General features: G+C 41.7%; 1 protein-coding gene across 1 annotated transcript in view; it reads right to left on the bottom strand.

Annotated features, from left to right (window-relative positions):
- Positions 1–13,714: 13,714 nt before the first annotated feature.
- wdfy1 (WD repeat and FYVE domain containing 1) overlaps positions 13,715–16,850 on the bottom strand; it is a 63,399-nt gene continuing 60,263 nt past the window's right edge. Inside the window, exon 12 of the mRNA XM_048542786.2 lies at positions 13,715–14,996. Within this exon, the coding sequence (XP_048398743.1) occupies positions 14,937–14,996 (60 nt within the window). The 3' untranslated portion in view covers positions 13,715–14,936. The remainder of the gene's footprint in view (positions 14,997–16,850) is intronic.

Here is a 16,850-nt window from a genome sequence, read left to right on the forward strand (position 1 = left end):
ACATTGTGTTGTTGGTGCTGCACTCATCCAGGCAAGTGAGGAGTATTCCATACCACTACTGACTTGTGCCTGTTCTCCAGCATCTGCAGTTCCCATTATCTCTGAACCCTTATAGATGGTGGACAGGTTTTGGGAGTCAGGAGGAGACCTACAGTATTCCTAGCCTCTGATCTGCTCTTGTAGACATTATATTTATATAGCTAGTAGTCCAGTTCAATTTAAGGTCCCTGTTCCCTCAGGACAGACAGCCATGGCTTACAGGTAGGCAACTTTAAGAACCAGAATTGATCTCTCAATTTTCCAGATAGCAGATTTTATTATTTGCACAGCTCGACGGTACTAACCACTGTTTAGTCTATGTATATATAAGGCTTTCTGTTTGAAACCAGTCAAGCTTGGATCACACAAGTTATCGTTGCAAGAATAATAATCTCTTGTTGCAATTGCAATAAAATGTCAAGGGCTTTCATGCTGGCACACTGGATATTATTTCCACAGTGAAAAGAAATCCTGTGAAAAGCTCTCTAAAGTTCTAGATACCAGTCTCCATCTAGTGGAGGAAGACTGTCAGGAGCTGCGGCTGATGGAGAAATCAAGTACTGTGCGTGTTACCAACGGTAAAGTACTTTATATTCTCTTCAAGCAAAATAATACACCATTCTCGCCCCCACTAGTTTAAATTCTTTCTGATACCTATCAATTGGTTCATACACTAACATTCCCTAGTATATGGAGATTGTGATCTTGCGTCAGTTGTGAGATTTAAAATTTCAGCAAATTCTTTGTTACAGTATTGTGCAACCAGAAACATGGGTAGGTGGAGGTAGAAGTGGAAGGAAAAGAAACGTTAGGGTTCTAGGTGACTACACAGCAAGCCCTATTCTAGTGCACATGTAGATATCAGGTGGAGGCAACTCGAGACTCATTCAGCCAACACTCCCACAGTGAACTGGCATCATGCATTTTTATGTCACTCATCCTAAGGTACATAATCGTCATCTCTGCCCATGTTTTCACATAGAAAATGGCTTCAGTACATCATTTCAAGGCAGAAAATCATTCCAGAGTCAGAGATTTTTATAGCACAGAATCTTTGACCCATCATATTTGCATCAGTTGTCTTTCTAGTCTCATTTTACAGCATTTGTCCCATAGTCTTGTATGCTATGGTACTTCTGGTGAACATCTCAATGCTTCTTAAATATTGAGATGGCTCCCACATCAATACTTCTTTACACAGAAAATTCCAGATACTAACCACCATCTGGGTGAACTATTCCTTCCTTAAATGCCTTCTAAAGCTCTTCCCATTTACTTGAAACATGTAGGCTTTGATGATCGATCTCACTAAGAGGAAATGTTTGTCGCTATCTACCCTAACTGTGCCCCTCAATCTTGCACAGTCCAAGCAGGTCTTCTCTTCTGTTTTAGGTGAAATAATCATTTGCCTTCTTAACCACCTGGTTAACTCATTTGGCTCTACAGCTGGTTTGTACGCAGGGTGACACCGTCAGAATGGATTCAATTCCTACACTGGCTGAGGTTACTATGAAGGTCTCACCTTCTCAATCTTTCCCTTTACCTGAGGCGAGGTGACCCTTGCATTAAACATATCACTAATCATCTCTCTGTAAATATGAAAGCAGCCCTATAGTCCTCTGGAGGGATGGCGACTTTAATTTTACCTATCTACCTGTCCTAGTGCCTTAATGGATCTATGGATTGGGACATCATGTTGAGGTTGTACAGGATGTTGGTGAGGCCTCTTCAGGAGTACTGTATCTAGTCTGGTTGCCCAGTTATAGGAAGGATATTATTAAGCTGTAGAAGGTTCGGAAGAGATTTACCAGGATATTGCTGGATATGGAAGTTTTGAATTATTAATAAAAACTGAAAAGGCTGGGACTTCTTTCACAGGAGTGTAGGAGGTTAAGAGGTGGCTTTGTAGAAGTTTATAAAATAATGAGGAGTGTAGGTAGAGTTAATGTTGGTTGATCTTTCCCTAGGATGGGGGATTTCAAGACGAGGGAGTGCATCGTTAGGGTGAGAGGAGATTTAAAAAAGACATGAGGGGCAGGTTTTTCGCACAGAGGGTGGTTCAAGTGTGCAATGAGCTTCCAGAGGAATTGGTGGATGTGGGGACAGTTACAACGTTTAAAAGAAATTTGGGTAAGGACATGAATAGCAAACGTTTGGAGAGATAGGGGCCATGCACAGGCAAGTGGAGGTAATTTAGTTTGGGATTATGGGCTAGTTAAGCTGAAGGGTCTGATTCCGTGCTGTATGACTCTATGATTCTATGACTCTGTGCACACCAGGGTCCCTCTGATTCTTTGTACTACTTAGGGTCATACCATTCCTTGTGTCTTCCTTTGCCTTGTTAAATCCTCCCAAAACACATCACCTCTCACTTTTCAGGATTAAATTCCATTTTCTGCCGATCTGACCAGCATGCTTCTATAATGCCTCTTCCCCAACACCATCCCCCTGCCTCACTATTTACCACTCTGATGTTTGTCATCTACAAATTTACTGGTCAAACTTCCTACATTTATAGATAGTAAGAACTGCCGACGCTGGAGTCACAGTGCGGAGCTGGAGGAACACAGCAGGCCAGGCAGCGTCATAGGAGCAGGAGAGTTGATGTTTTGGGTCAAGACACTTCTTCAGAAAACATTTATGTCTAGGTCATTAATATACACTGTAAACAGTAAGGGGCCATGCTATACACCACTGGATACATACATCCAATTACAAAAATAACCTTTAAACAACCTATTCTGAAGAAGGGTCTAGGCCCGAAACATCAGCCTTCCAGCTCCTTTGATGCTGCTTGGCTTGCTGTGTTCATCCAGCTCCACACCTTGTTATCCCTTTAAAAATTGCCCTTGCAGGAGTGAGCAAAAATCCCTGTCATTTAGAATACTGGACCAAAACCCCTGGATTTTTAACAGAACTTATAAAACTAAAACAAAAGGCAGCTGTGGTATGCTCTGGAATACATAATCACAGGGATAGCATGGTTCAGTTAGAAATCCTATTCATGCCTCGGCCTAAAGGAACAATGAACCAGACGTAAGGTAACAAATTCAGACATCTTGCAGCCTTCAGAGATACCAAGATATTCAACTTCAATTCAAAACACCATGGAGCTGGAGGAACACAGCAGGTAAGGCAGCATCAGAGGGCCCAAAATGTGGACACTTCTCTTCCTCTCATGCTGCCTGTCCTGCTGTGATCCTCCATCTCCAAACTTTGTTGATTCTGACTCCAGCATCTGCAGTTTTTGCTATGTCTGTATGACTTGAAACACTACTCTGAAGCCTCTTCCTAGGATGCCCACCTTGAAGAAGTTGTCCTCCTCCCTCCCAAAAGGCGTCAGTGGATCTCCATCCCACTGCAACCCACTGATGTTCGCCACCCTGAAGCTCTTTGACAACATCCTGAAACAAACCCGTTACTACAGCCACGTCTTCTTTCTCAGTACCTACCTATGCAGTCAGCCCATGCCCCATGGACTCTAAACAACTTTTAGAACATCCCAGTTTGGAACATACCACAACAACCAGAGTCCTGGTGAAGGGTCCTGACCCGAAACAATGACTTTCCTGCTCCTCTGATGCTGCCTGGCCTGCTGTGTTCCTCTAGCTCCACACTGTTCACTCAGACTCCAGCGTCTGTAGTTCTTGTTATCCCTTCAACCTCAATTAATATTTATTCACAGAAAACACCAGACATTCCAGGCAATGGAAATACATTTCCACTTACTCTGAACAATCAGGGAGAAGTACCTGTCTCAATAAGAAGCACAATTGATTTGGGTTTGGGAATGGCAGACATTGGTGGAAGGATGGCTCTAACTCAGAGAGGGAGGCTAAGGGGAGAGATCCTCCCAGGTCCAGTGGGGCTGCATTCCCCAACTCCTTTGGAGGAGTTTTTAAAAGTGTTCTGGGCCACACTCACAGGGACAGCAGCCACAGAGCCAAGTGCAAAAGCCCCAATAACCCCACGCCAGAATCCCCGGACCTGTAACTAGAGCCGGAAGGGCTTGGGGTGAACTCAAATGAGGCACAGGTGGGCCAGCAGGAAAAGAAATCCATGGGGCCGACTCTACGGGCAGGGGAAAGAGGGAAAACTGTAACCCCTTACTGAGAGCAAGAACCAGGCCGGCACATTGGCCAATGAAGGCACCCAAACAGGTACCTGTTGAGAACCCAAGGGCTTAGGCCTGATAGTAGCAGCCTGGGATAAAGGGGGAGGAAAGGGTAGCACTAGCCCTGGACCTGAAGATGGTTCAGGCACAGAATTCAATCCATAACCCTCTCCTGGAAACACTGGCTGGGACAAAGAAGGTAGGGAGGCCGCACAAGGTAATGAGGCAGCCAGGTGGTGAGGGGTGCAGTAAGGGGCCAGGCAACCAGGCAGTGGCCTGGATGGTGGGAAGCCTCCAGGGGATGCCCCAGACCATCAGGCCTGGGCAGGTGAACTGCCTCACAAGGCAGGTTGGCCGACCTGTAGTTTGGAAGTCGGGAGGTGCTCCAAAGATGGGGACATGATGTTCCCCAGGGGCAGGAATCCAGTCAGCAGCCCTGGGATGGGGAGAGCCCGTTGGAAGAAACCATAGGCCAGGTAGCAGCCCGCACGCCACAAGGAGAGACCATAGGCCAGGTAGCAGCCATAGGCAAAGAAGAGGTCCCGGGGAACAACACGGTCCCACCGGCTGCAGAGCCAGGGTCAGCCAAGACACAATCGGGCCAGGCCAAACTGCCCAGAGTCTGGGATTCGGGAGGGCACCTGTTAAGCAAAGAGGGAGTAGTGAGGAAGACCCTCTGAACCCCAAAACCCTGGACTTTCTGGTCTCCGGTGCACCAGCTGCAAGTGGCGCAGAACCCATCAGGTTCTAGCCAAGCCAGCCGGAGGCAGGTGGCATTGTAGAGTTTGAATATGTATAGTTTTGTAGATTTTTGGGCTAAGGTTTGTGTAATATGTCAGAGGTTGGATTTTTTAATATGGAGCAGAGCCTGCATACTGCTCAAGGGCGAGGCTGTGATGGTGTTCCATTTCCACGTTCAGATAGACAAGGTTTTCACTGCTGGGGTCCCTTAACAGTTGGGGGAGGGATGAGTGTGTAGGCCCCAGTGGTTAAGGGGACATTTCACAAGATGGGTCTCCTGGCATTCCAGGGGACCAGGGTATCGTTTTGGTACTCTGAGGGGGAATGGGGTCACTTGGCCATGACCTCCCTTCTACTAAAGTTTCTCATGAAGACTTACCAGAATGATGCCCACAGGAGACAGAGCAAGTACTGGAGGTGTTACAAAAGGTTCCACAAGCTAGAATTTGGGGAACACAAATCAAACCAACACGTAAACACCAAACACAGTAGGGGACATTAACCCAAAGGGGGAATCAATTGGAGGGCACAGTATCGATGCCACAGACCCCAAATCTCGAGAGAGTATACAACACGCTGGCTGTGGGTGAGTGTGAAAACTGTGTTCCTGGAGGGCACTTTTGATGGGGATGTATTTTGTTTATCCTGTGTAAAGACAAATGCTTTGGAAAATGTATTTAAGGTTTGAATCTGATGTCCTATATGTACACTATACCAGTGTGTTTCGATGATTTTCTCTAACCTATGCCTTGTCCTTTCCTTCCAGGGAGTCGTGCACTGTCTCGGAGGGAGAAAATAAGTGTGTGTGGCGTTAGGTAATCTGGGGAGTTGGCATTTGGGTCTCAATGATTTTTGCTCACCCAGAGTGATACTCTAGGATGCAGAGTATCAAAGCGGAGATATGTAGCCTGTCATCTAGACTACTGGACCAAAGCCCCTGGATTTTTAACAGAACTTTTAAAACAACAAAAAGGCAGCTCGGAGATGCTTTGGAATACACAATCACGGGGATAGCTGTCAGGAACCACTTTTCAGTCAGACATCCTATTCATGCCTCAGCCCTAAGGGAACAATGAGCCAGACCAACAACTTCAGACAGCTTGGAGCCTTCAGAGATACCAAAACATTCAACTTCAATCAATATTCATTCACAGAAGACACCAGACATTCCACACAATCGAAATACACTTACAACTTACACTGAACAATCAGGAAGCTTATTTACTTCCAGATAAAAGACATTTACACCTACTCTAAGGGTCAGGAAGCCAATTCAACTCCAGAAGGACCACAATAATACTATTGCTAAAGCTAGATTTGGCACCAAAATAAGAGACCTGCAGTTTAGTATAATTTCAGGCCCCAATCTCACCTGAGAGAGAAAAGGGAAAGAGAGAGAAGAAAGAAGAGCAATCTGCTTCAAGAGCTATTCCCCCACAGCTACCAACAGGAGAACACCTCCCATTGCCATCTCCAACTATCGGCAAACAACTACAACCTGGAAAATCCTTTGCCCCAAAACACATGCCTGCTGATTTATTACTCAACTTTCACTAACCTATGTGTGGCATCAGAACCAGGGACCTGATGGGTGATCCAGCCTGCCTGAGAGTTGAAGGAGGGTCTAGGCCCGAAATGTCAGCTTTCTTGCTCTTCTCATGCTGCTTGACCTGCTGTGTTCATCCAGCTCTACACCTCGTTGCCCGAGAGTTCTGGCAGGGTTACTGATCACACAGACCAGAACTCCCTGCAGACCCTCTACCTCCTTCCATCACTACAATTTTGTGTCCAATTTGCCAAGTCACCCTCGATGCCATGAGCTGTTACCTTCTTGACTAGTGTCTCATTGGGAGATCTTGTCAAAAGCCTTATGAAAGTCCAAATGGATTGTGTCCACTGTATTACCCTCAACCACCCATCTAGTCACCTCAATAAACTAAGTCAAACCTGTCGGACATAATGTTCGCCTAAAGGCATGTTGACATCCTAGATTAATCCTTGTCCCTCCAGGTGGAAATTAATTCTGTCCTTCAAAATTTCTTTCCAATAATTTCTCTACCTCTGACATTAAGACACATTGGCTTATATTTCCTTGGTTTATACCTACCAGCCTTTTTGAATAAAGGTAACATATTACAAGTCCTCTAAAAAGGTTATCTAAGTTTACAAAACAAAATTCTGATCGATTTGGTAAACAGGCCGAGGAGCAGCAGCTGGAGTTTAATTTGGATACATGGGAAGTATTGCATTTAGGTAAAACAAAGAAGGGCAGGACTTTTAAAATTTAAAGTAGGGCCTTGGGTAATGCTGTAGAATGGAAACCTAGGGGTTCAGGTTCTTTGAAGTTTGTATCACAGGTAGACAAGACGTTTAGCAAGCTTACTTTCATTACTCAGACCTTTGAGTACAGGAGTTGCAATGTCATGTTGATGCTATACAAGACATTGGTGAGACCTCTTCTGGATTACTGCATCCAGTTCTGGTCACCCTGTGATAGGAAAAATATTATCAAGCTGCAGAGGGTTCAGAAAAGATTCGCCAGGATGTTGCTGGGATTGGAAGGTTTGAGTTAGAGGGAGAGGCGAGATAGACTGGGACTTCCTTCATTGCGGCACAGAAGGTTGACGGGTGACTATTTGAGGTTTTTTTTAAAAATAGAGGGGTATAGATAAGACGCATGGCAAGTATTTTCCCCTATGGTGGGAGATTTCAGGATTGAGGGGCACGTTTTTAAGATGACAGCAGAAAGATTTAAAAAGAAGAAGGGCAACTTTTTTTTTACACAAGACAGTAGCGTGTGTATGAACTTCCAGAGGGAGTGGTGGATGTTGGTACAGTTACATATGTATAAGAATGTGAATAAAAGACATTTGAAGGGAAACAGGGAAAACACAGGATTAGTTTAGGATTATGGTCGACATAGACTGGTTGGGTCTGTCTCTGTGCTGTATGACTATGACTTCCTTGTTTCCAAAGAGGATTTGAAAATTCACGTCAGGGTCCCGACAATCTCCTCCCTTGCCTCCAACACCAGGCTGGAACAAATCTCATCCGAGACTGGGGACTTTTGCAATTTTATGCCTGCTAAAACTGCTAATACAAAAACTGCTGATACACACTCCCTCCTAACTGTAATTTGTGCAAGCATGTCAGGGTCCTCCTCCCTGATTCGCATACCCACATTGATTTTTCTCTATGATGAATACAGATGCAAAGTATTCATGTAAAACGACAAATTTTTCTAGCTCCACCCACAGTTTGCCCGTTATGACACTAATGGAGTTCACACTCCCTCTGTATCTTCTTGCCCCTAACATATTTATAAAATGACTTTGTATTTTTCTTTATGTTATGCACCATGCTTTTTCATGCCTGATCTTTGCTTCCCTTATTTCTTCTTTTCTTAAAATAACCCCTGCACTTTCTGTACACTTACAAGGCTTCGGAACCCTTGATGTTTATTGTAAACTTATATCCTATCTTATATTAAAATAAGAATTCTCCTAATAAGTTATGGTCACCATCAGTGAAATCTTTTACCACTGATACTTCCTGCTCTTGACTTATGGTCCTAAAATTAGGACAAGGACTGCACCATTTCTTGTAGGTATCATAGACAGAAGGCTATTTGTGACTGTACCGGCTCCTGAGACAGCTTCCCCGCTAGTCCCATTCTCCAGCCCTACTGGGGTAGCTGTCTAAATTCTTCACTTCTAAATATATATCCAGCTCTCTTTTGAAATGTCCTGTGGAATCTGCCTCCGCTACTCACCAGGCAGCACATTCTAAGTCCTAACAATTCTGAGTAAAGAAGTTTCTCATCTCTTTCCAGCTCTCTTCCTAATAATCTTGAAATTGTGACCCAGAGTTATTGAAGTACCAACTAAAGGAAACAGAATATTCTTCTTAACCCTATCAAAATTGTTCATAATTTTGAACCCCTCAATAAGGTTACCTCTTACAATACAACTGAATACAGCACTAGAATTGGCCCCTGGCCCACCAAACCCATGTCAATTCCTAATCCTCATTTAGATCTGCTACGTAGTGCCCATGCATGATTTCTTCCCTCTGTTCACGTCCATTGCCAGTGTCTGTCAAGATATACCGTAAACGTTGCTCACATGCCTGCTTCCACCACTTCCATGAGCAGTGCATTCCAAGCACCCACCATTCTGTGTGAAAGATTTTACCAACACTTCTCCACTAAACTTTCCACCCCTCACCTTGAGCTTGTCCTTTCCACCCTGGGAAAAAAAGCCTCTGACAATGCACCCTATCTCTGCCTCTCATAATTTTATAGTGCTCTATTAGGTCATCTCTCGGCCTCTGCCCTTCCAATGAAAAATCATGAGTTTATTCAACCTCTCCTCATAAATAAAACTTTCCAGACCAGACAGCATCCTGGTAAACCTTCTCTGCACCTTTTTCCAGAGCATCCACGTCCTTTTGGTAGTGTAGCGACCAGAAATACACAAAATATTCCAAATCTCTTAATCTTCTAAACATTGTCCTTGTCAAAACCTAATCTTTCCTTATATCAATAAACCTTCATTCCTAGCATCATTTTAGTAAATCTCCTTTAAACTCACTCCAGGACTTGAACATCCTTCTTTACACAAGTTGCCAGAACTGAACACACTACTCCAAATGTGGTTTAATCAATGATTTGTATAGGTGTAGCTGCACTTCCTTGTTTTTATACTCAATGACTCTATTTAAAAACACAAGGATCCTATAAGCCTTCTTAAAAACTGCGTCAACCTGCTTGTCCAGCATAAGAGAATTATGCACGTGAACCACAAAGTCCCTCTGCTCTGGCACTCGCTGGAAGTTGTACCATTAACTCTGTATTGTCCGTCTTTCTTCTACCAAAACACATTACCTCCTATGTCTGCATTGAAATTGATCTGCCAGGTGTCTGCCCATTTGGCCAACTTGTAAATGTCCTTTTGACGCTGCTCAGTATCACTGTCATTCTCATAATTCACTATTTTCCCTACTTAGTATTGTCTGCAAATTAAGAGATTTTGCCCTCAACGCTCATCTCCAAATTGTTTGTATAAATCAGAAAAAGCAAGGTGCTCATAGCATCAATCCCTATGGAATGCAACTTTTAAATAGTCTCCAATCTGAGAAATGCTTTATCAATTACCTAACTATTGTTTCTGATCTTTCATCAATTTCTAATCTATGCTACAAAGGACCCATCAATCTCAAACATTTCTAATTTGCTAACTATCTTACCATGTCGCACCTTTTCTCAAAGTCCAAATATACAACATCCACAGCACTACCCTCATCCACTGCCTGTATCACCTCATGAAAGAACTCAAATTGGTCAGGCATGACTTGGCCTTGACAATGCCATGTTGACTGTCTCGGATTGACTCATTTCCTACTTGCAGGCCTAGAAAAAAAAACCAATAATCCCACTTTCTCTATGCCTTTCACACTATGGGTAAATTGAAATCCACTATTACTCTATTATTGCTACACTTCTGAAATCTGCCTGTATCAGTCTTTTTCTCTTCCTAACTATTTGGGGAAATCTCCTACACTCCCAAAAAAGATTTTTTTTGCCTCTAAGGTATTGTCTCCCTTTATTACTATAATTGGCTCCTCTTATCAACATTGCAACACCACCTCCTCTTTTACACCCCTCCCTGGTGCCACCCAAAGGTTCGGCTGGCCAAAATATTAGCCTGCCAATCTTGTTACCGCAACACCCCCCAACCATATGTCTGATGGCGATGATAGCATACGCCTGTGTGTTAAACAATACCTTCAAACTCGTCTGTCTTACTTGCAAGCATTGAAATAAAGTTCCAACCATTCTTGATGCACTCCCTTGTATCTTATACAGGGCCCATCTTCCCCAGAAATGGACCCAATGACGCTTGAGTCTAAATCTCTCCCTATGCTCCAAATTTTCAGTCAGATATCCATTCACTGTATCCACCCAACTAGCACGTGGCCTCCAGAGATTACAACTGTCACTTAGCTCTCTTAATTCTTGTTGCAGGACCTCAGTTCCTTTCTCTCCTCTCATGTGTTGTGTGAAGAACTGCAAAGGCCAGCAATTGTTGCCTGTGAAGTGGGGATAAAGCACCTTCTTGATCAGCTACAGTCCATCTCGAGTAGATACAGCCACAGGTCAATGAACAGGACAACTCTATAATTCTGAATCATTGAAACGACATTGAACAAAGGGGGAATTATTCCAAGTCAGGATGGTGTGCGGTTCGGAGGAGAATTTGCAGGCATGCTGGTACCAAAGCTAGTGTTGAATGGCTCTTCTTGATGCATTGAAATATAATAGACCAGATTTTACATCAGTGATATCAACAAAATTGTTACTGTTTACCATTATTCCTGCTCTGAATCTGACAATGGTTTCTGGAGTCCACACATGCATTCTTAAAGGTGAAACCAGAAGCAACTGTTAAGTCTTTTTATACCCCTCAACATGAAAGTGCTGTTGATGTTTCCAGTGACTGAAGTCAATTGCAAATCACTGAACTGATGAGAATTATTCCTCTTTCAGTGAACTATCACTGATTCAAAAACTTCTGAAATATCACAATTTGTTAACGAGCATTGTAACTGAGTTTGTAAACAACATACAAAATCACTATGACTTATGAAGAGCCACTCCGGCCCTGGAAAATTAACTTCAGCCTTGGATAATGGCCAAGGATTTTTTTTTAAATTCTGGAAAATATCAAGTTCTTGCAATTTTTAAAATTGACATTTCAGCTCATGCAATATAACTAATTTTTCTCTTATAAACAAGCAGGATCAATGTATTTACTTCATGTTTGGCTGTGATAATACTTCAATATGATTGGCTACAGATCCAAATAAAGGAAAAGTCCAGTGGATGTTGCAGAAACTCAATAATTCTGTAGGAATTCCTACTAAAGCATCAAATGAGACGAAGAACTAAATAGAACTGGACACAGTCTTATTAAAGAATGAGGATTGAAATAAATGGACTGCTTGACATTACGATTATTAATCAAGATCCCCTTGATTAGTGCAAGATTCAAAATAACGTGTTTTCACTTTCCATAATGCCATAGATCACTACATCTTGGTAGGTAAGATAGCAAGAATTGCAGATGCTGAAGTCAGAGATAACAATGTGTGGAGCTGGAGGAACACAGCATCAGCATCAAAGGAACAGGAAAGCTGACATGTCAGGTCAGGACACTGCGTTGTACGTAACATGCTTTACATCAGACATAAAAGTGATATCACTTTCCTGCTGAGTGCAAAATCTGGACCATTAACATCAATGAATAGTGTGAGCAAAGTTTATTAAATATATTATTTTAGACAGAGGCTTTGCAAACACTAACACTGATCTATAATGATACAGTTCAGTCCATCACCATCAAATGAATACTCAATTATCCATTTAAAAAAGGAATGAAGGAGTACTTTGGAAAATATTATAACCATGAAAAGCTCTTGAATGTGGTCAGAAGGTTTAACTAGCTTCTCTATCAAATTACAATTTATACACACAAACTATTTGTGACACATTGAAAGGACCACTTTTATACTCATGGGAACTGGAGGAGAGTTTTATCATTCTGTACTTGATCACTGAAATCATCAGACAATCCTTTGACTCAGAACAGCTTATGCAAGAAATTCTTGTTTCAGGTGTTAAGTTTATTTAACGCAGTTAGATACTTAATTTTGATGTACAGCATATAAACAGAGCAGAAACAATCGTCAAATTCAGCAGCATCAATATGAAGTAATTGATCTTTACAGAAGCTATGCTAGTGTACTGTCTAAAAACAGAATCATAACAGATATTCCTTCTACAAGTCATTGCTCATCACTGTAATCTGTGAACAGCTTTCAACAATGCAGTTCCATTTACATATTTCTCCAATCTTTGCACAAAATATATTTTCCAAGCTTCAAACAAGACAGCCTTATTCCAACAATGGCATGACAATACTTCAACTGGAGGAAAGCTTTCAAGTAGTAGGTTATTTTGCAAAGTAGAACTTTGAACGCTGTGGAGTGGAAAAACAAAAGGGAAAATGATCCAGATGCAAAGTGTTCAATTAACACCCAGGCACCAGCGTACGTTGGGAAAATACAGAAATGAAACCTTTGAAGATGAAGGAAGTGGTCTTGCATTAATATTTAAATCATTTTTCTTCTGTCTCCCAACACCATATAAAAGGAAGACGTCAAAAAACACTTTTTTAAAAAAAAGCAAACTCTCAATGGTGCGCAGTTGAGAATAAAAATCAAATCCATTGATCAAAACATTATTTGTCTATTATAAATATTAAAGGAGGGAATGTCAAACAATCAAAAGGCAATCCTCATTTCAGGCCGATGAAAAGATTTGAAACATTTGTCATTTAATTAGTAGGTAAGATTCATAGCTGCACTTTATCACTTTACAGTGCCGTGCTTTATGTCATTGCTTCCATCCCATTCCAGTGTGACAATACAGTACAAGACAACAGCACTGTAAGACTAATCCTCTTCTGAACTCTTCCCCCAAAATTAAGTTGGAAAATTCTTTTGGGAAAATAAATCTGAATGATTTTTCATAGATAAATAGAGCAAAAATTGTAAAAGTAATTTCTTCAGCGATAATAGGAACTGCAGATGCTGGAGAATGAGATAACAAGGTGTAGAGCTGGATGAGCACAGCAGGCCAAGCAGCATCAAAGGAGCAGGAAGGCTGATGTTTTGGGCCTAGACCCTTCTTCTTAAAAACTTTTTTTGAAGAAGGGTCTAGGCCCGAAACATCAGCCTTCCTGCTCCTCTGATGCTGCTTGGCCTGCTGTGCTCATCCAGCTCTACACCTGTTGTCTCAAAAGTAATTTCTTCCTTAAATAACTATTAGGCGCACATAAAATAGTGCAGAGCAAAATTTGCAGTGCATCATTCATACCTTTTAAGAATCATACCTTGGACATTCTCAGACACATGAACTGTACTTTCCATCACTTTTCTATTATTGTAAATTGTGAATGCAGAAAATGATAACATGGAGTGTACTAACTAAAATAATTACAGGAAACATCTGAAATCTGAAAGCATTAACTCACTGGCATTACTATCAAAATACCAGCATTGTATTATGGGGTAAATGATACGTGCTTTTACAGGAACTGCAACTGGCAATATAATGAACATTGATGGCTTCTACAACACTAGTGCTAACTAAGCATAGTTAAAGAGAGATTGTAATTCATTTTATCTCGAAGTGTATAGAAGCTTCTTCATTTTGAAATGAAGTAAAAATGCTGAAGAACATGACCGTATCTTTTGTACATGCTCATGATAAATTGTTCCATCCTTCTTAATCAGACTGTGCACCCCGTAGCAGAGGGAAATGTATTCATTTATGTTGCTGTCAAAAGGAGAAAAAAAAACTGCTCCTCGCACATCACCGTTGGAAAGAGAAGCAAACTGATTAATGGGTACAGGTTTTTTTTAATAATCCCAAATATTTCCTGTGTTATTACAGAAATGCAGCTTACATTCCCCCATAAAGTGCCCCTGTTTATCCATGCCTGGTCACAAATTGCATACGACAGGAATTTGCAGTGTATAACTAAAGCAAACACTGAAAACCATCGTACTGTAAACAGACCAGGAGTCACCAATCTACAACATGTAAATGGCCAGGATAAAAGACACATTTTTATCTAAAAAATATCTTGCACAACATTTCTTCATTAAAGACATTAAATCATGTTAGGTTATGCACAGAATAAATACAGAACAAATATAATCTTATGTAGTATGGCGCTATTTTACAATTTTAGTTAGAAAGGTAGTTTTTTTTTGTCATATCTTTTGCAGTTTTTCTCCCCCCTCTGTGCCTATAGTTTTGGGCACAAACGGTGTTTACTCAAGTGAATATTTATTCGGTCCTTTGGGCTAAGTGGAAGCTTATCACCTGAATCTCTACTCAACTCCATGGTAACATGTAGGTGGAATTGATTCTGCACATATACGTCAAAGGTGCAGTGCTATTGGAGGTCGGAGGTCAACGGGAAGAAAGCCCTGTAGCCATACCACAGCCAATGACTGGTGTCATGTCCCAGATCTGCAGAAAAAGCAAAACAAAAGGCACAAAAAAAAAGTTAAACCAACAAGGCTTATTTTTCCTTCATTGAAATATACAACGTTCTGGAGGTACTTGATCAGGTGGATGATGAGATTGATTCCACTGGTCTGATAATCTAAGATGAAGAGGCACGGTCTCAGGATAAAAAGTCCAATTGTTCTGGACTGAAAAGAGGAGAATGGTCTTCATTCATAAAGGTTGTGGAGCTTTAGAATTATCTGCCCGAGCGAGTTCTGGATTGTCGATGATGGAGTATATTTAAGGCCGAGATAGGCAGATTTTTGGTCTCTCGTGAAATCAAGGGACAAACAAGGCAGGTGAGTGGAGTTCTAGCCAAGGATTAGCCTTGACCATACTAGTTGGGCAAGCAGGTTCAATTGACTGCACGTTTATTTCGGCTATGATCTTGTCTTCTTCACATATAACATTATCTACTTTCAACTCCCACAGGTACAGTTTACAAAATTACAGTTGCCAATGTCCACTTTCTGAACAGCCAGAAAATGAATTAAGTTTGTAAAACCTTTCTCTTGGATGGTAATTGCTTAAGTGGCTTTTCTAACTCTTACAGCAAGACCAGCTTTTGGATGGTGAAGACATGAAACTGCTTTTGTTCTCCAATTTAAAAAAGGTAACCAAGTACAAGATTTCTCTCTAATGCTCAGGTGGTGGATATATTATAGCAAGTTAGGTAGAAAATATCTGCTGAGGGACCATAATTGTGGATCCAAGACAAATGGGAGCGTACCGTAATGTGGAATGAGACTGGACAGGACATTGACTCAAACTGTGCGTTACAGTTTGTCTTAAGCCAGAATCTGAGTTCAATCTACAGTCGTCATCCCATGCAGTGCTCTCTTCTCTGCCTCACTTAGCCTTGCACATCCACTAACTGAATCACACAAATAACCATGTTGTACGAGACACAAATTTTTGTAGATGCACCATAGAAAGCATCCTATCTGGATGCATCACAGTGGGGTAACTGTTGGTTTGTTCGCCGAGCTTGGCAAATGAATTGCAAATGTTTCTTCTCCAGTCGAGAAGACATCAGTGTGTAGGTGGGTGACTGTTCCTCCCAAAGACTGAAAGAAATCAGGGTTGTGAATATAACCCAGTCCATCCAAAAACCAGCCTTGCACCCACTGAATGCATCAATACTTGCTGCTGTATTGAGAAAACAACCAACATATAAGAACCCCTCCCACCCCAGCTACCCTCTCCTCTACACTCTTCCGTCGGAAGGCATAAAAGTTTGTAGACATGTACAAACAGATTCAAGAATATTTTTTCCCTGTTGTTATCAGACTTATGAATGGACCTCTTAATACTAATTTTGATCTCTCTTTGCACCTTCTCAGCAGCTGTAATATTATATACTGCACTCTGTTCATTACCCTAACACACTTGTATCTGCTTATAAAGCATGTCAGACAACATTTTTCACTGTGCCTCAGTATACGTGACATTAATCAAATCACATCTGATTTGAGAACTCCAGCCGCCAGTCAATGTTTGTCATTTTGAAATGGAGAACACTGGGACTCATGCAATCACTGAAATGCCAGAAACCGCTGCATTCGTCAGAGTTGGCTGGAACTAGACATGATATTTTAACAGATTCCACACAAATAGCATAAACGAGGATGTGGGCAGAATTAAAAAAAAGCAAACAAACAGTCACCCACTCAAAGTGAACAGTTTACAACTGTGTAATCTTGTGTACTTCAGCATTCCCGCAGTAATACAGTTGACGGAATATGGGGCACAGTTGCAGACCGAACCATACTATAACCGTGTCAACTTGTATGCTGTGGATTTTAGGTTTCCAGG

The sequence above is a fragment of the Stegostoma tigrinum genome, chromosome 14 (assembly GCF_030684315.1).
Source record: "Stegostoma tigrinum isolate sSteTig4 chromosome 14, sSteTig4.hap1, whole genome shotgun sequence".
In the NCBI taxonomy this organism is placed as follows: domain Eukaryota; kingdom Metazoa; phylum Chordata; class Chondrichthyes; order Orectolobiformes; family Stegostomatidae; genus Stegostoma; species Stegostoma tigrinum.